General features: G+C 40.3%; 1 protein-coding gene across 13 annotated transcripts in view; it reads left to right on the top strand.

Annotated features, from left to right (window-relative positions):
• Positions 1 to 24,624, top strand: part of CtBP (C-terminal binding protein) — a 226,384-nt gene that overhangs the window by 183,660 nt on the left and 18,100 nt on the right. For 6 of the 13 annotated variants that reach the window (XM_065216368.1, XM_065216369.1, XM_065216364.1 and 3 more), the window contains exons 4-6: positions 10,885 to 11,025; positions 11,883 to 12,090; positions 12,195 to 12,374. In XM_065216368.1, the coding sequence (XP_065072440.1) occupies positions 10,885 to 11,025; positions 11,883 to 12,090; positions 12,195 to 12,374 (529 nt within the window). Of the gene's footprint in view, positions 1 to 10,884; positions 11,026 to 11,882; positions 12,091 to 12,194; positions 12,404 to 24,624 lie in introns of all 13 variants that reach the window. The other 7 variants (XM_065216357.1, XM_065216356.1, XM_065216367.1 and 4 more) reach the window with 6 other exon arrangements.

The following is a 24,624-nucleotide window of genomic DNA, read 5'->3' as shown; positions in this document are numbered from 1 at the left end:
CTCCCGAAAATCTTCACAGATCGATCATTCACGTTATTGACCCAATCAGCGTCGCAGAATGCAGCCAGGACAGCCTCTTGATCGTCACCATGAAATTCCAACACCAGGTTCAGGGTTCCCTTCACATACCGCAAGATTCTTTTCAAGTGCACCCAGTAGTGCTCCTCCTTTTGGCAGCTTTGGTATTGGTTCATCTAGTTTACAGACGCAGACAAATCGCGTCTGCTGGCAAGCAAGCGTAACGTACATCAGCCAGCCTATCAACTCCCAGTATGGCTTGTCAGTACGTTGGCTTTCTTCTCCCTCCCACAGTTTCAGGTGGCATTCAATTGGTGTAGACACTGACCGGCACTCGTCCATGCCAAACTTCTTCAGCAAACCTTTCAGATATGCTTGTTGATCAATCCGCCTAATCCTTCCGTCCACATCGCGCTTTATATGAGTTCACAAGAAGCTACTCTCAGCGCCAAGATCCACCATCTCAAACTCCTTCGACAAAAGCATCTTCACGGTCCGAATTACCGTCAGCCTGTGATTGACAACGAGTATATCGTCCACATAGAGAACGAGGAATACTTTTTCCTGACCAGAACTCCGGATATAGAGACACCGATCGTTGTCGCAGCGTTTAAATCCAATACTGATCACAAACCGGTGGAACCGGTCGTTCCAGGTGCGCGATGCTTGCTTCAGGCCGTAAATAGATCGATTTAAGCGACACACCAGGTCCTGTCCTTGCTGAAACCCGTCCGGTTCCGATTCGCCGTTTAGGAAGGCGGTCCGGACATCCATCTGGTGGACTGACAATCGTTGCTGGTTGGCCACTGCTAAAACTGCTCGTCAGGTGTTCAACCTGGCCACAGGCGCGTATATTTCGGTATAATCATACCAATACCGCTGAGTGAACCCACGTGCCACTACTCTTGCCTTATAACGGTCCTGTTCGCCGTTCGCAACAGGCTTCATTTTAAAAATCCACTTGCAGGAAATTGGCTTTTTCCCAGCAGGCAGCTTCGTTAGAGTCCACGTCCCATTGCGATTCAACGAGTTCATTTTTTCTTGCACGGCCGTCTGCCGCTTCAACCAATCGGCACGCTTCCGCATTTCCAGTAGCGTATCTGGAAGATCTTCTACCATATAAAAATTCTTCTGCCATACATGGGGGGGGGGGACTTCGCCCGGTCGATTCCACTTCATTATTCGCTTCTTGATCTTCCTCCATTTTTTCACAGCTGGTGAATCCGTCAAACTCTTCTTCAGAAACTGCTGAATCTTCCTCAGTATCACTTCCTTGGCGATCGTTATCTTCGTTTCTGATAATCGGGAAGTCACCACTTTCCGATTGCTTCTCTTGTTTCGCAACATCTGCTCCGCTGACCTTGCCGCCGACGTTCTCATGGAAGATCACGTCACGAAAGATCGCCACCCTCTTGCTCCTAGGGTCGAAGACGTGATACCCATTTTTGACGTACCCAACGAATTTGTCCTTCCATCACTTACCATCAAGGTTCTTCCGGTGTTCCTTGGCAGTATGGCAGTGTGCAACACACCCAAATACACGTAGGTTTGAGATATCCAGTTTGGTTCCACTCCACACTGTGTTTTGTGTTCCTCCACTGCACTCGCCGGAATCCGATTTGTCAAATAAGCTGCGGTTTCAATTGCTTCACTCCAAAATCCTTTGCTTATTTCAGAGTATGCGAGCATCGAGCGAGCCTTTTCTACCAATGCCCGGTTCATGAGCTCACTGACCCCGTTTTGTTCTAGTTGGTGTGTAGGGCACGGTATACTGCACTAGAATCTCTTTCATGCGGCAAAACCTGACGAAGGAACTGCCTCGATACCTCGCCTCCGTTATCGCAGCGATTTCGAGAAATCCACCTCCCGAATTGTGCCTCAGCGATGGTCGTATACTTCTCAAAGCATTGCAGCACATCGCTTTTTGTTGCAATAGGGTACACTTTCACAAACCGACACCAATCATCAATGCAGCACACAAAGTACCTTGCTCCACGATGACTCACTCGAGAACTCGCGACGAACGTTTTCCAACGCGTCCCTTATCGAAAGGCTTTCGGGTTTGCCTACCCACAACCACGGTTAGCAAACAACGACAATGTCACAGTCTTTCGACTTCAATGTCATCCCGCCATTCCATTTTCTACGAGGCACGTGAACACGATTGCTTTTGTTGACAATATTCGTATTGTCAATAAATTATATACTGACGTCAATTATCGATGTAAATTTTTTGTATTCACTCCATCAATATTATTGTCAATAATTCGCATTCGCGTCAATATATTGATACGTGCGGGGTTCGCTTAACATGTCACACTTACCAACCTCCCCTCACGAATTCAATGACGACGCATCCGACGCGTAGAACTCAAGTTCGTAGAGCAAATGACCACGTTTCCCGATCGCGACCACCTCCGAGCCGTTCAGAATTTTCACCGTCCCGCTTTGGAAAACTACCGACATTCCCGCACTTTCAACCTTTTTCACTGAGAAAAGATTGCATCTTGCCTCGGGTACGAAGAGTACGTCCTTCACTTGACACTCGATCTTCTTCTTACCGACGACGGAGTTCACAACAATAGTTCCACAGTACTTTGTTACGATGCTATCACCGTCCTTCCATCGGCCGCTCCAACCTGTGAAGCTTTACGAAAAGGTTCCGATTGTTTACGATGTGTTCAGACGTGCTCGAGTCAACGAACCATTGAATCTTCCAGATTGCGGACGAATTTCCGACACTGACGAAGCAGGTATTGCATAGAAATTCCAAGGGAGTTTTGAGAAGTACTCTAAGAGAGATTTGACTAGAACGCCAAACCAAATTATGTGAGTTCAGAGAAGATTTTTGATAGTGCTGAAGGAAATCCCATGACGAATTGTTAGTAGGATTCCAGGTTCATTTCTAATGATTATTCTAAATAAGTTTTGAGAAGACATTATAAGAAAGTTGTGATGGGAAAATTTGAATGATAATTTCAAGTGGATTCTAAAGAGAATTCCAAGGGATCTCCCCGAAAAATACACAGGAAATCGAATGTTGAAGCGTTGAAGGAACAATTCAAATGAAAACAGTTTTACGGAAATTTCTATGATAAATTCAAGGGCATTTAGAAACGAATTTTTAGAGAATTCTAAGGAGAATTCAATTGAATTTTCAGAAGAATTCAGAAGAGATGAGAATTTTATTTTTTTAGTTTATAGAGGCTTTACCTTTATTGAGAATTTGTCTCTGCATATTCTAAAAGAAATTGTTGTCATTACATAGAAATCCTTCGGAAGGGAAGTAAAGTCGTTGGTTTTAATGTCAGCTAATTCAAAAATTAATTTTCGAACGTTAAAGGTCTGAAATTCTTGTGCACGATCAAGGACCATCCTCAACACTCTATTCTGAGTGACCTGGATTTTCTTTCTGATTAAGTAAATGTTGGACTAACATATCCTTCCTCTCCCTACCAGTTGTAAGGACGAGGCCAGGACAATCAATGTTGTCGGGATATGTCTTTATCAGGGAGAGAGTAATTATTTCCTACTTAATATCTGTCCAGTAATAGATATTCGTCTTGCTCTTAATAGTTTTGAATTCGTACCACCTACGATATTGTGCAACTTGTTCGATGCTAATGCTAATGAGTCTGTGCATCATGATTCCCACACCGGCACTGCGTAGAGGATCGCAGGTGCTATGATTTGATTGTAGACAGTCAGTTTGTTCACCTTTGAGAGGCGGGATCTGTGGTTAATCAGCGGATACAGACACCTATTCAAGGCGGAACACTTGACTACGGTTTTCTCCACATGTGAGCGGAATAGGTTACTTCGGCGGACCACTCAACCCTTGTGCCCATCCATGATTACAGTACAAGAGGGAGCCGATTTTAGTTTGGACGATTGCCGATGGAGGAACATGATTGTTTGTGTTTTGGAGGCATTGATTTTGATTTTCCACGTGGCGTCAATGCAATGCAATGGATCTTGTTTGTTATTTCGCGAGGCATCCTACCCTTAACGGTTATTGCGGTATTATCTGCGAACAGAAAGAACACGCAACCCGAGGGGAGGAATATCGGAAGTGTAGATGTGTAAAGCAAAGAGCCCAACAAACTTCCTTGCGGAACACTTGCTTGGATGGAGAACACTTTGCTGGAGGTAGTCACGGGTGATTTTAACAAGGTGCAAAGGAAAGTTGAAATTACAAAGCTTATATACAAGCCCGTCGTGCCCGTCAAACACTTTCTCAACATCTAACAATGCCATGACTGTGGACTTGGATACAGCTTTGTTACTTCGGATGTTATTCATCAACCGTACTAGCTGATGATTTGTGGACTGCCCTTTCCTGAACCCGAACTGTTCCGGTAGGAGAATGTTGTGTTCCTCGACAAACTTGAGCAAACGATTGAGAATAAGTTTCTCGTTTAATTTGCTCAGCGCTGAAAGAAGGCTGATCGGTCTGTAGCTTGAAGCTAATGTTGGGTCCTTTCCGGGTTTGCGGATATTATTTTCGCTGTCTTCCAGATGCTTCGATAGTAGTACAGTTCCAAGCATCTGTTGAAGACAGCGGCCAGCAGAGAATGAGGTTTTTCAACGCTAGGTTGAATATTCCGTCAAACCCGGGTTTCCTTTATGTTCTTGGAGCATTTCAGCGCTTAGCAAACCTGTCCCACTGAGATCCTATCCTCTGGAGGGATTTTTTTTGCTGTGGGAGTTGAACCACTGCGTCCATTATTTGAACTTTTGTGGTACCCTTGTTTACTGTTCGTATCAAGCAAGCTGACCACCATTTAATGAGTGGGACAGCTAATTGCCTGGACACGTCCTTTCCCAGTCAGGTATGATATGGGTTATGAAACCAACTACCTTTCCAGGATTAGCAGACCAAATTCCACTAGGTTGTAAGATAACACTACGAAGAAATTTAGATCTACAGTCAGAGCAGATTGTTCTATGCTACAGAAACGGCAGATATTGCTCTGAACCCGACCAATGTTCTTCAAATGATATCTACTCGGACAGTGCCCAGTTACTAGGCCAGTGTATATACTAAGAGCCCGTTTATTAAACCCCAAGAGCTTTTTGGTATGTGTTACATTTGGAGTTATAAATCTTCTCGAAGGGATAGCACAAGAGGAGGAATCAAGGTTGAGTACGCATTGCGCAACCTGATCTTCGAGCGGACTTTGGATGTTAGAGCCAAGCAAGTGCGATTTGGCAATATGGCCACCAATCGCATTTGTCTCCTGAGTCATCATATTCATCTTTGAGCGGTGGAATGGGTTTGGGGTGCGTATTTAGGACCTTGGCAACCTTCCAGAATGGTCTGGAGCATTCGTCCAGATTCTGGCAATGAACTTACCCCTCACAGGTACTCGTCGGACGCACAGCCACGGTTATGGCTTGGTGGAGTCCCTCCAACGTTCGGTTGATGTCCTCCACGGTGTCAAGCGGCGGGTTGTCGATTATGTGCCTGTCTTCCACGCGTCCAAACTGGGGCCAGTTTACGTGGTGGTAGTCCTTGCGCAGGCTTGGAGCAAGGGCCACGTTGCAGCCCAGTTCAGCCACCACCGAACAGTGGTCTAAAAGTGCCAACACGTGTGTTTTTTAGTTTATGCGATCGTGTCTTAGGAGAAGTTTGTGCATTTAAAAAGCCCCTTCTTTGGAGCTTAGCCATTTCATGATTAATCCACCTAGCAAGGAGATTACAAATTTACTTTTTTTGTTTGTCGAGATAGCAAAATGGTGTCTTGAGCAAAGTTTTAGACAATAATCTATAACAAACATTTTTGCTGAAGATGTCAACCCTCCATCTCTTATGTTTACAGAGATATGTCATTTTTGGTAAGAGCCTTCAGAAAATCATGTTTTTGCAAATAACTTTTCAGGAAGTAATTTTTTAACATTAGTATGTTCTACACAAATGTTGTTTTTTTTTTTAATATCCCAATCTTCAATATTTCTTAAGATATTCAAGGTTTTGATCCAAAATTAGCACTATTTCCAAGGTCAATAAGCTCGAAGTTGGGCAAAATTGGGCAAACCAGGTTGATTACATTTGAAAGTATAACTGCTGCCCAATGCATACCAAATCATTAGTCTTCTTTAGTATTCTCTGCTGGTTGCCCGCCGGTGAGATGAATGTTGGCTCGTCCGAGAACCAAACGGAGTACAGCCCATGCTGCGAGTGGTCGAACAGAAGACGACCGTTCTGATTCGGCTGGTAGTTCCCCCAGGCCTCATGGCGAGTATTCAGATCTCCTCCAACAACGAAGCGGGAACCGGTATGGGTGATGGTAGACAGGTCCTTCTTGAATATAGCCGCTAGTCCACTGCTGGCGGCACACTGTCAAGGGCAGTAGACGACGATGAACTGGACGTATCCAGTCAACGACTCCACCTCCAAACCAAAGGCCTCGATGATAGAGGTGCGGATATGGGACAGACTGCGGTATTTTATCCCTTTCATGATGGCGACCGCAACACCACCTCCCCTGAAGCTGGTGCGCTCAAGTCGGATAATGTTGTTGTCAGGCAACCAGAAGTTTTCGCCGGACTTGAGGTGGGTCTTGGTTAAAAGGCCCACGTCAATGCTGTGCTTGCGAAGGAAGTTGGCAAGCTCAATCTTTTTTGCTCTTACAGAGCAAGCATTCCAGGTGACGATAGTTAGCAGTTTAGACGCCATGCTGGATAATGAACTTACCGAGGACTTGGATCTGCTCGGGCTTATCCGGTCATGTTGACGAAGATTTCCATCAGTTAATGTGCTGAGACCAGATCGGGGTTGTTGTTTTGCACTGTTGGTTGTCTCCAGAATCCAGAGAGGGATGGAGAGCTTTTTCCAGCAAACAGTGGCGTCGCGTAACCTCACTGTGCATCAACTTTCAAAAACAGATTTAATGTCATATTCATACTCGAATCGGTTGAAAAATACGCTTGATCTTCTAGTTAACTCGATATCTATCCATTGCTAGCAATATTTTGATAATTGTTTAGGTTTTGAGAGTTGGTGCACAGGTAGATTGAGGTTAAGGCGACGCCACTGCCAGCAAAAGATGCATACGTTTCTTGAGGGGAGTGGGGGCGGGCGCTTTTTGCACCCGCGAATTCGCTTGCCATTGCTGAGGAGTACGAAGAGGCGGGAAATCCTCCGTCTTGAATGCCGGGGTTTTGCCCTTCTTGCGTCCTGGTTGATTGTTGGTTGCAGCCTGCTTTCGGATGCGTTTGAAGTCCTCGCGTTTGGAGCACTGTCTGTCGGAACCACACTTGGCGTATTTTAACACCACGGCTCCAACCGCAGGGCAGTCAGAAGTAACGTGTTCTTGAGCGCAGTTTCATAACTGCGATTTACCGACTGAGCTCAGAGGCGCCCAGGTACATATTAGGTCTACTTCCGTACTTGCTTTTCTGTAAGATTATGTACAGCAAAAATCAGAAGTTCTGGTACATGCTTCTCCACATTATTTTCTTGCAGCAACTTACAGAAAGCTGCAGCAATCTATAGCAAAAGCAAGTACGGATACAGATCTATTGTAGCATATTCAGCTGTTCCATTATACCGGAAAAACTATGTTAGACAACCCAGAAAAAAAGGAATTTTTAAGTCCATAAATTTGGCCACTAAAATACCCTGATTATTGTAATTTTTATCATATAATATTTTTCGAATACCACCAATGTATCTATTAACGCTCACTGCTGTGAAAAATAGCGATTTTTTCATCATATAATCGTTCCATGTGATCTGTGTTTTCTTGGTATGTATCGAATATCAGAAAAAGATTGGCTATTCATTACTAAATGAGAGCATATTCGTTTATTAGGGGATGTTCATAAACTACGTAAACTTTTTTTTTTTTTTTTTATTCATGACCCCCCCCCCCTGCGTATACAATTGTCAATACAAAAATTTTAAAATTTGTATGGGCCGTGGATAATTGTCAAAACCCTCCCCCCACCTAAACTATCTACGCAGTTTATGAACAGCCCCTTATCTCAATCATGCACTTCACTCTCGGATACTACCTACATAGTAAAAATCAAACGAAAAGTGTTTTGTTGTTGAAAAATAATAAATATTAATAAAAACAGAGCTTTCCCAATTTTGTCTACCCCCGATTTTGCCAGCTTTTTTTCCCGATTTTGTCGGCCTGCAGATTTCACTAACTTTTTGAGTTTTTCAACATGAATTCTCAAACTCTACGTTATGAATAATTGTTATTCTCACACTTCGCTGAAATGTGAATTTTAGGGAAAGCGGGGGTAAAATGTGCATATGGGGTAAAATTAACAATTGACGATTTTAAGTGCTTTTTCATTAAAATATTAATCAATTCAGGTCTTTCATCCAATGTACGTTTTACATTTTAATTAATTTACAGTATATAATATACTCCTACTCTACTAGACATTATAAGATTTGAAATGCTATTTGCTGGAAACATCATTTTTACCACGGAAAACCTGTTCCTTTTTTTTTTGCAATTGTAATAAAAACATTGCTTCATTGTCGGCAACATTTATTCTTAGAAAAAAAAAAAAAGAGCATTACAATTTCATTGAATTGTACATAACAGTTTTGATTGACTTTCAATTTTCAAGAGATTTCGTCATCGCAAATTCTCGAACTCAACGGAGATAAATAACAGCGTCAATTGAAAGGGACAATGCTACAACCTAATCAGCCCTACCACCTTTTGTTTTGGATTGTCGGAGAGGCAGTTTGGATTCCGGAAAGGGAGATCAACGGTGGATGCAATTCGAACAATGATCGAGAGAACCGAAAAGGCGGCCAAACAGAAGCGAAGAGGAGATCGATATTGCGCCGTGATAACGATCGACGTCAAGAATGCGTTCAACAGTGCAGCTGGAAAGCCATTGCCAAAGCGCTGCATAGAATGAAGGTCCTTGACTACCTGTACAGGATTCTGAGCTACTTCCAAAACCTGGTTCTGGTCTACGAGACAGACATAGGACAGAGATCGATTAGGATCACAGCGGGAGGTCCACAAGGCTCCATCCTTGGTCCAACGCACGCCTTTGTCTCGGGAGTTATGATCGATGACCGGTTGAACTTCACCAGCCACGTCGAATATGTCTGTGAGAATGCTTCGAAGGCCATCTAGCTAGAATGGAGGTCCAGCCTGGTTTGCAGCACTGGAAACGAAGCAGACCCAAAGGAAAGTGAGCAGTACGTTTCGACTAATGGCCATGCGAGTCGTGAATGCATACATAACCATCTCATCGGAAGCAGTATACCTATCAGCGTCACCCGGCGGAGAACAGCGAGTGCTACGGTCGGAGAGAAGCCGTACTCTACCGTGGTGAAAGCGGAGTCTTTGGCAAAGAGGCAATAGGAGTGGAACACGGTGGATAACGGTAGATGGACACATCGGTTATTACCGATTCTTTCGACCTAGGTGAACCTAAAACACGGAGAAGTCAACCATCATCTGACGCAGTTCCTGTCTGGCCACGGCTGCCTCAGGAAATACCTGCATCGGTTCGGACACGCAGCGTCACCCCTCTGTCCGCAGTGTGGCAACGTGGATGAAACGCCGGAGCATTTGGTCTTTGATTGTCCAAGGTTCGAGACAGTTTTGTCAAGGGAGATGCCCGTCCTTAACGTGGAGAATTTCGTCGATGAAATATGTCCAGAGGAAGACACTTGAAATGGAGAGATGAGTAGTGATCTAGCAACGCCAGCTAGCACTGAGAGTATGAGAAGTGCATGAGCACAACCCACTCGAAGTAATCGCTTCACCGTGGTCCCGGGGGGATCCAGGCAGAGGATGGAATGGGTTTTAGTGGAGCTGCACTAGGCAACTAGTGGATACCAACTCGTGTCAACTTCGATACAGGTCTGGCTTTTAACTCCCCCCCCCCCTCATGTTCTCTGCTTTGAAAGTTAATACATATTTCACTATCGTCAATGGAAAATTGATTCAATAATTCTAGTTATTTGATGGTTAAGAAGAGTTTTACAAATAATAGCCATATGTAGGACAAGGAGGGGTAAAACGCACCCCGGTGTTTTATTACCAACAGCGTTTTTTCTCGTAATATTAAAAGATAAATTGATACAAACAATTTTCCAGATGGCTGCAGCTCTTCTAGTGATTACGGGTGAAACTCCATTAAATTTGTTTTGAAAAACACGTTAATAAGCACTGCTGGTCATATTATCCCATAGCACCCCTTACCCTATAAGAATTTCATTATTATTCAATAATTTTGATCAAAAAAATCATGGGACATTTTTCCCGTTTTTGTCAGCCCTAACATTTGAGAAGGGGCTGACAAAATCGGGAAAGCACTGTATAGCACATTGGAATTTGGATCATTTCATTTCCTGTTCGTGGCTGGTTTTGAGGATGTTACCGATCATCCTATTCGACTTCCTTCAAGATAATTTCAATAACCAGAACACATTTAAACAAATGTACTAGTACCTATTCATTCATTTTTGCTTTTCATATCCGGTTCTTGTTTTCTAGTCCATTCCTGAAAATAAAGTCAAAGTAAAAACGGCGTTTTGTAAACCGTAGTAAAAATCATTCGAAAATTAAGAAAGTTGTTCAATTTCTCGCGTAATGCTTGCGAGCATGGTTTTGAAGGATTTTTCACATTATTAAGGCCAGTTTTGCTTTTCTATGGTGGGTCGCGAGTGGAATGGAATTTCTCACTGTGGGCGCAATCAACAAAGCTTGAAAATCACTAAACTAATAAGATAACATATTTTTGTTTTGGTTTTGAGTATAGGGGGGCGGGGGCTAACTGCTTATACAATCTAAGTTCACACATTGTTTTCTATTTCGGCAATAACCTCCAACTAAATGCCTCTTTCGCTTTCATTTTTGTCTTTTTTTTCAGATGAGACCCGGTGCATTTCTAGTGAACACAGCCCGCGGCGGACTGGTCGACGACGAAGCGCTAGCCCACGCGCTGAAACAAGGCCGAATCCGGGCGGCCGCGTTAGATGTTCATGAGAATGAGCCATACAATGTATTTCAGGTTTATTTACTATTTAGATTCTAAATTTTCCTCTATGTCTGTTGTGGTTTATGTTTGTGGTTTTCCGTTCTCTTTCTTCCCGCCCAATACTTCTACTGTTGTGCACCTGCAACTATAATGTTGTCCACCTGGTGTATACATGTATAGCCTCAAAAAAAAACGAATAGATAGATAGAGTATTTGCTCCGCACAATGTGATCACATTTCAATTATGATTCCAAAAAAGGATGTCTAAAAAGAGAGAGCATGGAAGGAAGAGGCGAGCGCACCTGCCTGTGGCGAGCATGATTGTGCAGATGCAACAAAGAAAGCATAAGAACTGAAGTCTCGGTCGTAAAGTACCGGATATAAAGAGAGTAGTTTTGGCGTTTAATTAAATTTATCGTACCTTCCTAAAGAAACGAGACACATTTCCATGTTGCACATTGTCGCCATCAGCAAAATTTCGTATCATCTTCATCATTGCGTTCATCTAGTCATGTTTTGGGTTACAGGACAGGGATCCCAGAGGCTCTGTTGGGCTCTGGGAGTGAACACCCGAACCTAACCATAGAACAGTGTAACACAACTAACACGTTTCCATTGTTGTTGAATGTCGGTTGTTGGCGTATTTAGTCAGTAGTTTTGAGTTCTCAGAGACGTTAAAAAAAAAGTGTACTCACTTATTATGCCAACGTCCGACTCAACGAATCACTTTCATGTTTCGGCCATTTCGAAGTAGTCAATCATAGAATAGAATGTAGCAAGTAACTAACATCTCTAACACTACACATCGTTGTTTCCTTGTCCTGTTTGATAGGAAAATGTGCCAACTGAAGTTTTCCCCCTCGTTTATTCTACTTTCATAACCAATAAAGGGTGCCCTGAAAGACGCCCCCAACCTACTGTGTACGCCCCATGCCGCCTTCTACAGCGAGGCAGCTACGACCGAACTGCGCGAGATGGCAGCCAGTGAAATCCGGCGGGCAATAATCGGCAATATTCCGGACTGTCTTCGGAACTGCGTGAACAAGGAATACTTCCTACGATCGTCGACGGGCGGCGGCGCCGGAGGATACTCTGAAGGTTAGTATGGCCGGTAGTGGCCGGCCGAGTCCTCAATGTTCCTATCAAAAACAATTTTTGCTTTTTGATGGATGAGTTGAACTACCAATAACATTAAAACAAAGATAAAAAACTTATAGCTGGTATAAATGGCGGCTATTATTCAGGTGGATTACAACAAGCACATAGTACAACACCGCTCGAGGCACCGCACAGTGCTGGATCGCACGGGCCGCCCAGTGGCCCCCCGCCACCGTCAGTCGCCGTACCACCTGTCTCCGCTGTCACAGCGCCACCACCACAAGGTATACAACATTCTATGGTCAGCAAATCGGTATGTTAACAGAAAACGAGTGAAGCAACACGAAACTTGAAACGAACTGTGTGGTTGTAAACGTGTGTTTTATTCCTATTTATCATTTTATCTACTTTCTCTCTCTCTCTCTCTCAGTCAATACTCACCCCCATTCATTAGTTTTCGGTTCTTTGCTGTTATGGAATTACTCTCACGACAGCGCGGGTTTTCTAATTTTTCACACTTTCCATTGCATGCTCAGTCCATATTCATAACAAATATCATTTCATAGTCAATCAGTCAGTACATTCACTGATTTTGTTTTGTGATACAGTGTTATCACCTACGAAGTATTATAATTATGCTTGTTATCGGTATGTTTATCCTTTTTTGCACAGACAAACAGACATAACACAATTTGATGTATACACAGTACCGCCATCTGTTGAGCGTACTGCCCGTCACAGTGTACTCAACAGAGATGGCGGTAGTGTTTTAGCGACGATGTTTTACAGTAAGACATATTGAACATGTTATGTCTGTTTTTCTGTGCTTGTTAGTTAATACTGCCCCAGATACCGTTGTTCTTTTATTAATGGTACTTCTACGAACTTTTCGTATTAACACGGTAGCAATACAAACCACGTTTTGTTTTATTTTATATTCCTAAATTGTTTCATCCTTTCACTAATCGACCCATCAACCAACCAATACAAAACACACATGAACATTTGAAATCTGTTATCGGCGTTGCCGTTGCGAAGGTAAATTGAACCCATATTGTGAATCGAGCGAAATAAAATAAAAAAAAAAACTATAAACACACGATGGCAGATTTTGAGTTGAAACACGCACAGTTGTTGTTATCAAAGCGTTGTTGCTGCTGATGATGACAATCTGCGGGCGGCTTGTGTACTTGGGATGGTGAGATAATTTCCGAGGTATTTTCTAGGTTGTCGTTTGAATTTTATCTAAATTTTCCACAGGATCTTATGGAGATTGCAATGTCTATGGCATAGCCCGAAATTGAACTGCTTTGTGACTTGATAATTGTTTTGCAACGTTAGCCGAATTTCATATTAAGTGTTGTTTTCAACGTCAACCTTTTGAAGTGCGTGTTTCAATTAACAATTAGATGCAGTGTTTATATGATGTCCAGTTAGATTTTTTTAACTCTTTATTTGTTCCAAATTCAAAATAAATTTCATTTTAACCTAGGTGCTCCAGTTACTGTAGTAACTTCCCGAGCAAAGCTTGAGATCAAATTGAAATCAAATTTTGCTGTTATGATGTAACTTATTTTGAATACTCCAGTTGATCTCATTTTGGTTGACTTAACGGTTAACACAGCAAAAATGAGAGCAGAATTTTACACTGTTGAATCAAACGAAAAACTAATCCTGCTTTCAATAAAATCAAATCGATTTCTGATTTTGCATTCATAATGTTTAACTGAATACGGGCCTGGTGTAAATGGTTAGCATCCATGCTTCTCATGCTGAAAGACTTGAGCTTAAATCTCACCCGGGCAAGTTTCAAATGACCTAAAATGTGTTAAACAAAACAAATAAACAATAATCGTTAGTTCAACGACAGATGAACTTAAATTAACTTTTAAACAAGACGTTAACAGCAGAACTTCAAGTTAAGTTGCTTTCATTTTAAAAGGCTTGACTGCATAATGAAAGCACAATATGATATCAGACTTATGTCTCGACAATTGAAATCAAAATATATTTTCATTATGATAGGAACTGCAAACTTTATTATCGATTTGCTTTCATTTTGTTAACCGACTTTGCTCGGGTTACCAGCCTTAATTGTTATGATATATATTTAAGTGTTTTTACATTGTTCCTGCCTTGGCAATTACTATTTTAAAGAAGGTTTTTAAACCTGCATGTCAGTATAACAATTGAAACCTTAAAACTAAAACTAAATCTTATCTAAGTATAAAGGGAATTAATCGTTGCAATTGGGGATTTTTGCCTGAAATTATTAATAATTTTGTTGGACATTTGTTCTAAAAGTCTCAACATTCGAAATTCTATGTACCTCGGTAGTACTGTACCAGGGAGGCAACTTCAAAATCATCTTCAGAACTTTGTTCTGAATCCTTTGAAGTACTTTTTTCCTGGTAGTGCAATAATTAGACCATATTGGCACAGCGTAAAGCATGGCCGGTCCAAAAACTTGTTTAAATATTAAGTTTATTCGTCAGGTAAAGTTTGGATTTCCTGTTTATAAGAGGATACAAACATTTTATATACACTGGAGTCGCTTTTTACGCGGTTTTTTTTTACACGGTTTTTTTTTACGCGGTTTTTTTTTACGCGGATTTCGGAATTTACGCGGTTTTTTTTTACGCGGATTCCGGAATTTACGCGGTTTTTTTTTACGCGGATTTTGGTTTTTTTTACGCGGATTTCAGGATTTACGCGGTATATCGCTTTTTACGCGTTTTTTTCTTACACGGTCTTTTTTTACTCGGTTTTTTTTTACGCGGATTTCGGAATTTACGCGGTTTTTTTTTACGCGGATTCCGGAATTTACGCGGTTTTTTTTTACGCGGTTTTTTTTTACGCGGGACGTATCACCCGCGTAAAAAGCGACTCCAGTGTATTTGTTACATTTGGCTTCAATGCCCTCAATGTGATCTTTAAAAGTTAATTTTTTTTCAAGTACTAATCCAAGATATTTCACTTGGTTTGACCAGGAAATTGGAACTCCGTTCATAGTGACTATGTGTCTACTACTAGGTTTGCTGCAAATAACACGAAAACTTCTTCCTTTAGCGGAAATGCCTGTGTCATCAACGAACAAAGATTTGTGGCAACCCTGATGCAAATCAGGGAGGTCCGAAGTGAAAATGTTATACAATATAGGCCCAAGAGTGCTACCCTGAGGAACTCCTGCACTAACAGGTAGTCGACAAGATTTGGAATTTTGGTAATTTACCTGCAGAGTTCTGTCAGTTAAATAATTCTGAACTAATTTCATAATATAAAGTGGAAAATTAAGCTTTTTCAATTTAGCAATCAAACCTTAATGTCAAACACTGTCGAATGCTTTTTCTATGTCTAGAAGAGCAACTCCAGTTGAGCAGCCTTCAGATTTGTTTGAACGAATAAAATTGGTAACTCTTAAGAGTTGATGAGTAGTTGAATGCCCATGGCGAAATCCAAACTGCTCATCTGGAAAAATTGAGTTCATATTGATGTGATGCATCATTCTATTTAAAATTATCTATTCAAAAAGTTTACATATTGAAGAAAGCAAACTTATTGGACGGTAGCTAGAAGCTTCAGCTGGATTTTTATCCGGCTTCAAAATTGGAACAACTTTTGCATTTTTCCATTTATCAGGAAAGTATGCCAAATGGAAACATCTGTTAAATAATTTTACCAAGAAAGACGAGGTGTACTCTCTGGGAGTTTTTTGATGAGGATATAAAAAATTCCATCATCACCTGGAGCTTTCATATTTTAAAACTTTTTAGTTAAAGATCTTACTTCGTCCAAATCAGTTCCCCAGGAATCATCGCAAATATTTTCCAGAGAGAAAATATTCAGATAATCCCGAACAACCTGATTCTCAATAGTTACTAGTAAGACCCAAACTGAAATTATGGGAACTCTCGAATTGCTTAGCAAGTTTCTGAGCTTTTTCCAAATTTGTGATCAAAATTTTACCACCCTCTTTAAGTGCTGGAATAGGCTTTTGAGGTTTTTTCAAAATTTTTGTGAGTTTCCAAAAGGGTTTGAAACTCGGGTCTAATTTAGAAACATTATTTTCAAAAGTTTTGTTCCTCAGGACAGAGAATCGCTTTTTAATTTGTTTTTGCAAATTCCGCTAGATAACTTTCATGGTAGGATCGCGTGTTCTTTGATATTGTCTGCTACGGACATTTTTAAGACGGATCAAGAGCTGAAGATCATCGTCTATAATAATTGAATCGAATTTAACCTCGCATTTTGGTACTGAGGGAGCTCTTTTTTTCTTCTGTTCGGGACCTAACACCACTGCGACCATTAATTTGATCTATTGTAGTATATCCCGTGTTCTTTCCCAAGTAACATTTTATGTTTTATAAAATACTTCAAAGCTACTATAAAACAACATTCATAAAACCCTGGTCAAGACTGCTTTGCCATTGATGCATCCACCAAAACCTCATTGATGCTAGAATCTGTCTAGTTGGCCCACCCTGGAGAAGGTTCTGAAGGGTATATTTTCGAAGCTCTTCAAGATTGATTTACTACTGCAAAATGGTTGTACGATAAACGCATTGAGATCCATTTCAAAACCGTATTTGAGCTACAATAAAAGCTATTTGGCAACAATTAAAATCATTATCCGAGCCATTTACCCTAGCTGCTTCACTAGAAAAACAACAATCAAGATAAAAAAGCATTCATAAATACCATCCGATTTTATCAAAATAATTAAAATAAATACTGATCGTATAAAAATCCTGCCGAATTTCCAAAATTATAAAATAGTTCTCATAAAGTGGCCTAGTTTTAGATGCCATATAAAGTGTGATGTGAAATGTACGCGAAAACATCGAAAAACTTTAGTCCGCCCACGGAAAGCATCGATTTTTACTAATTATGTTACATTAAGAAAAAATCGATCATTAAGCTTAGCCAAGATTTTTGTTTCTCATGATTTTTGCATTCTAAATATTTTCTCATTGCTAAATTAACTAAAATAAAGTTGAATAAGATTGAAAATCGAAGATTGTAAAATAAAACAGAATAATTGTAATATTTCGGAGGCATAAAAGTTGATTTTATGGGCCATTTGTGAAAAAGTTATTTTGCTTTCAAGAAATCCTTAACAAATTCATAAGGTTTTGAAATGGCTTTTATGAAGAAAACTTGTAGACTGAATTGTATTTATCTAAAGCCATTTTACTTGATCCTAATCCGTTTTGATTTATGGCGGCAATGTTGCCTACAAAATGTTAAACGCCAAAGTTTGTTTATCTTTCGATAGTTGCGCTGTGCGATTCAGCGTTCTTCCGGGCGATTCTTTCCCGATGGCTTGGAAGCAGTTACTCAGAAAGTGTTCACAACATTTCGCATTTCGCACAGCTGTAACCTCGATCATTCGAAAAGATCCCCATCTTCCGGATGGTTCTGGAAGTGCACCATCAAACGATGCAGGAATGTACGGTTGAATGATTTTTTTTCCAAGTGATGACCCTTTCGCCGAATAAAATCGCAGCTATGGATCGGAAACCAACTAGTGCCCGCTAACTGACAGTTTCAGTGGTTTGCTATCGGTACTGACGCAAGTTATTCCTTTCTTCATCTATTCGCAAGGTCTGGTCTGTTTTCAGGCTGTTTTGACAATGTTTTATGAATTTGAGGACCACCCTCATTTCACTCTTCTCCACCAGATGATCAGTCGTTGATGGTACCCGTTCCACCGGACGTGCTAAAGAACTAAATTTTACTGAAATGGACTTCCTTTCGGTCGTTAGCATCGCTTGAATTTTTCCTCCAACTTCGTTTATCCTTTTAGATATCCTTGTCATAAATTTGGTTTTTATTCACTATGGGGATCCATCCTTAAATTTCAATTTGTAAACAGAGGAGATTTTATGTTCCTTTGGTTTGTTTTTTTCCGTCGATCTTGTTTTCCGTGCTGAGCACCAATGCTACCGACGTGCCAGGAAGGCAGCTCCCACACCTGGACCCTACCTATCGACCCATCAACTCATGAACCGGGGACCAACGGCTTTACTTCCCATCCGAAGGAAGACGTGATCAGAGATGTTATGCCTCAGAACATCCCGGCGGCGCCGACTGGGATTGAACCCAGGCCTGCTGGGGTGAGAGGTAATCACGCTTACCACTACACCACCGGCGCCGTTAGAGGAGATTTTATGATACACTTTTAAAAGACTAAAAGGCAACAATATATGTCTTTTACTCTCATTTAAAACCTAATGGTTTTATGATTGCTTTTATAATGATAGAACAGGTTTTAGAGTATTTTGGGATTGAGAACTACTTTAAATTTAATTTTAAAACAAGACAGTTTTTGACTTCTCGTAAAAGGTTTTTAAAACAGCAAAAAGGTGAACTACTAAGCAGGAACGTTTTACACTGTGAAATGCTGTATTTAAACTTTAATGGATTATTCATTGCCATTATAAAACCATCATAAATCAGAGTGGATGCCAAATGATTGCAGAATTGTTACTTGGGATGTTTAGTGCATGTCTTATTACTCCATTACTATTGAGAAATGATGAAGTATTCGATTTTTTTTACAGTTGTCATTCTTGCATTTATCGCTAGGATCCGACTCTAATTGAAAGGTCCCGCTATTTATACCCTTCGGAGTGTTGAAACACCCTCCAAAGGCGCGCCCCTTTGTCAGTCAAAATTGGATTCCTTAGCAACAAAATTAAGGAATGACACCGATTATGACCATGCATCAGAATCCTAGTCTTAACCATTTTAAACTAGAGAAAATAGGAGATAAAAATCACATAGATAAAGACTAACTAACTCATTTATTCCTTGTTTCAAGATTATCCTCGCTGGACAAAGCCGAGTCTTTTCACTATCAACAAGGCTCAGAACTAGGAATCCGTGGTAGATCTTACATCCCGTAACGTACCACGAAAAGGTGATCTACCCACGGCAGCTCTTGCTTCAACTATAGAGGTAGTCAGTAGATTCAAGAGCATAATTAATTTTATCTTTGGTATGCAAAAGAATGTTCGGATGGAAGTTATATTCTATAAATGTTCGATATTGCTCCCAATCAGCTCTATGGTAATTGCAAATAGAGCTGTTGGGATTAGAAATTATTTCTTGGGATATTTCAAAAGTTACTGGAAGGTGATCAGAACCGAAGTCAGCATGGGTAACCAATTGGCTACAAAGTTGACATGAATCAGTTAATACCAAATCAATAGTTGAGGGATTTCTTGCAGAAGAAAAGCATGTTGGACTGTTTGGATATTGAATAGTGTAATAACCTGCAGAACAATCATCAAACAGAATATTACCATTGGAATTGCTTTGAGCATTATTCCATGAGCGGTGTTTTGCATTAAAATCACCAATAATGAAGAATTTAGACCTATGACGGGTAAGTTTCTGAAGGTCACCCTTGAGAAAATTCTTTTGCTGGGCTACACATTGGAATGGCAAATAGGCAGCTATAAACGTAAGTTGTCCAAATTTTGTTTCAACAGAAACTCCCAAAGTTTCAAAAACTTCCCGAGCAAAGTTTGAGATCAAATTGAAATCTAAATTTGATGTTGTGATTTCGCTGATAATGATTGCTCAGGTTGCTGTCGTTTTGGTCGTTTTAACGGTTAAAATATCAAAATTGAGAGCAAAAAAATCTTCCTGTGACATCACATAGAAAACTATTTCTGCTATCAGCGAGAGCAAACTGAAAACTAAATTTGATATCAATTTTTCCTGTTGATAACAAAACAAGTATTCAATTTGATGTTATGCTAAGGCAATGAAAACAAACCCGTAACAACATATTGTTGAAGAGCAAATGTACAGCAAAATGAAAACAAAATTTGGTATCAAATTTGTGAATTGCGAAACTGAAATCAAATTATGATTTCAGTTTGATGTTGATATCAAATCTTGATTTCAATTTGCTGTCATTTTGATGCTGGACTTTGCTCGGGTTTGGTTTCAAATGAAGAAAGAATTTTATGTTTTGTTTTTTTTTTTCTTTCCTTTATTTAACGTCGGTCTCTGTTCCGCAATCTAGTGCCAATCACCGACGGACATCGATTGCCATCCATTGACGGCAATCGAATGTGCAGGAAGGCAGCTTCCACACCTCCGTATGATATCGCACCCATTCAACACACATGAGCCGGGACCAACGACTTTACTTCCCTTCCGAAGGAAGACGTGACCAGAGATTTTTATGCCTCAGAAAAATCCCACCGACCTCGGCTGGGATTTAACCCAGACCCATCGGGGTGTTAGAAAGCAGTCACGCTTACCACTACACCACCGGCGCCGGCGAATTTTATGTTTGATTCGCCATTGTTCATGATGGCAACGCCACCACAGGGTCCATCAAGACGATCATTTCTATAAATGAAATAATTTGCGTCCTTCTTAACCTTATGGTCAGGCTTAAGGAACGTTTCAGTTATAACGGCAATAGGGTTTTTGAACTAATTTCCGTCCTACTAAGCACAACCCGCGCTTTACCTCTTTTTGCTGAACGAGTTTAAACAAAAAATGGAATATTTCTGTCAAATATAACTTGCAAATTTCCATACGTACCGTTGGATTTGATAAAGAGTCACAAATTGTTGAGATATTGTCTAAAATCTAACACTGCTTCTTGATTCTAAATTCGTTCTACGAGTTTCAATTCCGTCCTAACGCATTGAAACGCCATTAGATTTTCTTCGTCCTACGGATAAACGTAGAAAAAGGGGATTCGCTAGGAGCGCTTCTTTTGTTTTGACAACAATGAGCGTAAATATTCATACTATGCGCTCTAACAGGATTTATGTTGTAGCTAATGAGCTAGCGCATCGGAACAAACCTATTATTGATTTGTGCACGTTGAAATCATTGATATTATTGATATTTTCTGATCGATAGAACGGAAATGGGCGATTACGACGAAGTAGCGCTCTACCCTATGCACGTTATGAACTCTCAAAAAGTTAAATAGCTCGCCTTTATTATCTCTAAGAGATCGAGCATTCCAATTTAAAATATTTAATGATTTAAAATCAATTACTGAATTTCAAAGTCATGACGATATTGTTCGCAAATCTTATTTCAGCCTGAATAGCATCAAGCATGTAGTTAGTTTTAAGTATATCATCATGTCAATTTTCAAAATTTCCGTTAGAAATACGTTGGTTAGTAGTTTGATTTCTACCCGCTGTAATAGGGGAGTAGGTACAGATGAAAAATTTGAAGCAGGGGTGATATTTGTAGCTACGGAATGTAGAATTTGATCCTCGCTGACCATTGTCAATAGCAGAGGAATTAGTACCTGGCCGGAAACGTGGAGCGTTTCCTACCTGTCGCTTACAACGAGATTGTAGGATCGCTTTGCGAGTCTTACATTACAAAAACTTAGATTTGTGGTTTTCACTACAATTTGAACATTTTAATTTCTTAGGCCGACAACATAGTAGAAGCGGATTCGATGCGTTGGCAATAAGCGAAGCGCTTGCGTGAAAGCTCCCTCTATGAGCGTTCTATGGGAATCGCCCAGACCTATCATAGTGAAAGCGATGCGAAGAGGTGTGCAGCGTTCAGCAAAGTGACAGAGCTGTTCGTGTTGTGTTTTGACACCTGCGAACGCAAGTGGACTGATAATCTTGTTTGTCACTAGATTCAAATTCAGATCGAATGTGTCTATATCCATTCTTGTGTATGACCGAAACTTCTCTGGATATTTACGAAGATCTTCTTACAATCTGAAGAACTCCTCATCTCGCCTTCTATTTCGATTGATCGGGTGAACTACCAACTCTCTTTTCTTGTTCATTACGAAATAAATCGTGCTTGAGCAAGCGAAATATTCCTCATCGGATGAATCCATGCTGAATTGAAACATATTTGAACAAATTTGCACTGCGCGCGCAACTATAATGTTTTCAAAAACGCTTTTACTATGTCGTAGGTTGCTTTGCTTGCCGCTTTATTTCGCTTTTCCTTCACAGGACAGTCGTCCTTTGCGTGACAGGAATCACCACAATTCATGCATTTAGCTGGCGTGTAGCAATTTTTTGTTCCGTGACCCCATCCCTGGCACTTACGGCACTGGGTGAGGTTTTGGAAATTTCCTCCAGTCTTCCTGAAGTGTTCCCACTTCTCTCGGACATGGAGCATAAGGCTAGCTTTTTCTAAGGCCTGAAGGTGAAAGTTAATGCTTTTCCGTTGATACTGAATCCACACCCGTTTAAACCACAACCAAATTCAAAATGCACCAATACCAACAAGCATTGTAAATTAAAAAATGGGAAGTATTGAAATTTTGAACACATTCGTAAACACAATATTATTGTATAATTATAATAATTCTACTACTGAAATGGCAACTTCAATTCCTAGATTCCAAGTTCAGGGTAGTCCTACTAATGCTCAGGGAAGTCTTGCCGTAGTTCAGGGAAGGCCTGCCGAACTTTAGCGAAGTTCTGATGAAGTTCAAGGAAACCCTGCCGAAAGTCCTGCCGAAGTTCAGGAAAGTCCTTCCGAAGCTCAGGGGAGTCTTGCTGAAGTTTAGGGAAGTTCTGCGGAAATTCAGAGAAGTTCTGTTGAAGTTCAGGGAAGTTCTGCCAATGTTCAGGGAAGTTTTTCCGAGCTATAGGGAAGTCCTACCAATGTTCAGAGAACTCGTGCCGAAGTTCAGAGAAGTTCTACCGAAGTTCAGGGAAGTCCTGCTGAAGCTCAGGGAAGTTCAGGGAAGTCCGTTCATTTCAATTCTCGGAAATCAGGGAAGTTCTGATGAAGTTCAGGGAACTCATTCCGAAGTTCAGGAAAGGCCTGCCGAACCTCAGAGAAGTCCTGCCGTAATTCAAGGAAGGCCTGTTAAAGTTCAGGGAACTGCCGAAGTTCAGAGAAGTTATGCCGAAGTTCGTGAAATTATCTAATTATCTTTAAAAATACCAAGATATATCAGAATACCTTCATCAAAAAGGCTGAAATTTTTACAAAATATTCTCAAATACTTTTGATACAACTTGATAAATTTGAAGATCAAATTGGTTAAAAAATATTTTATTGATCAATGGCAAAAGTGGATGATTTCTACAATATTTGAAGATATAGTTCAATTTATCTAATTATTTTTAAAAATACCAAGATATAACAGAATATCTTCATCTAATAGGCTGAATTTTGTTACAGAATATCCTCAAATACTTGTGAAACAACATGTTGAGGAACCTTTTGATTTCAAAAATATTTCATTTACCAATGACAAAGGTGATTTCTAAAATAGTTCCATTTATCTTTAAAAATATCCAGATATGTCAGAAAACCTCCATCAAATAGGCTGAAACAATCACAGAGTATACTTCAACTGTTTTTATTATTTCACAAATACGCGCGTTTCCCACACGACTTAGAAATACTTTAATATTTATTTTCAAGTATTTTCATAATGGAGTTCTTGCGATAACAACGCATATTTTATAATGCCGAATAGCATCCGTTTTCAATTACCGTAATTTTCGCATAATATTTCGAATTGAAATACCAATAGATATCTTACAATATGCATCAATTATTGCGAATGGAAAACGTCACGCGCGAGCTTGATCCTGCTAACGGTGCTGATGGTTTTTTCTTGGTAATTCATTCATGGATCGCCCCGTCGTGTGGCTTTTTTTTCGGTTCTCTGTTTTGTGCGAGCGTTTCAAATCACATTGTTCATCAAACTGGAGCATGCTTACGCACAGATACATGCAAAAGCCAGTTGATTACTTAAGAAAACGAAATCTAATGCTTGGAGTTGCGTTACAAAAAAAAAAATGGTTTGCATTGAAATAATGCATACTACAGATAAGTTGTCTTCGGAGGAAATGTTCCTAACAATATTTTGAAACGATCTACGGGAGTGAAATATGCCCTTTCATACGAAATACTTGTGTAATTGATGTTAGTTAGCGACCACTATGATTGTGGTCCTAAAATTGAACTTTTAAATAATAATTCAATCTTGTAAAAATTGCTAGAGATAGCAATTTTATTTCTTTAATTTTGCATGGTAGTGTTTTTTTTTTCGACTGAGCGCTGCGTTATTTTGTAAAAAATCGATGAAGTTAGTCATTCTAAACCGATCCACTTTCACCTGAAGGTTGTTTAGTTCACTAGACTTGAAGTGAACTAAATTAAAATCATTAGAAATCCCGTTGCTCGAATAGCCAGATCGGGATTTCATTTTCATTTTAATTACTTGGACTGGCAGAACTCCAAGTAATTTTGCCAGTTTATCTTTGATCTGATCCAGGGATTCACCACTGGGCAGTCCTTCCATGACAACCTTGAACACACGTTCAGTTTTGGTGTCGTAACTTACACAAATTATGCTGCTTCTCAGTAAGATACTTGAATCCGTCCAAGGTTTCAGCCAATACACGGCATTCACCCCAACGGCCAATTTGCAGTGAAAACTTAAATTTCACGAAGTTCAAAAGTTCCATGCGAAGAGCATAGAAATTGGAAGTGGTTATCACAATAGGGGGAATCTTTTCCTTCTTGGCATTAAGCCGGGAAAGT

This window comes from Ochlerotatus camptorhynchus, unplaced genomic scaffold (assembly GCF_037179485.1).
Source record: "Ochlerotatus camptorhynchus isolate MF236.1 unplaced genomic scaffold, CSIRO-AGI_Acam_v1.1 ptg000062l, whole genome shotgun sequence".
NCBI lineage: Eukaryota > Metazoa > Arthropoda > Insecta > Diptera > Culicidae > Ochlerotatus > Ochlerotatus camptorhynchus.
This window is presented reverse-complemented; position numbering and strand designations above follow the sequence as displayed.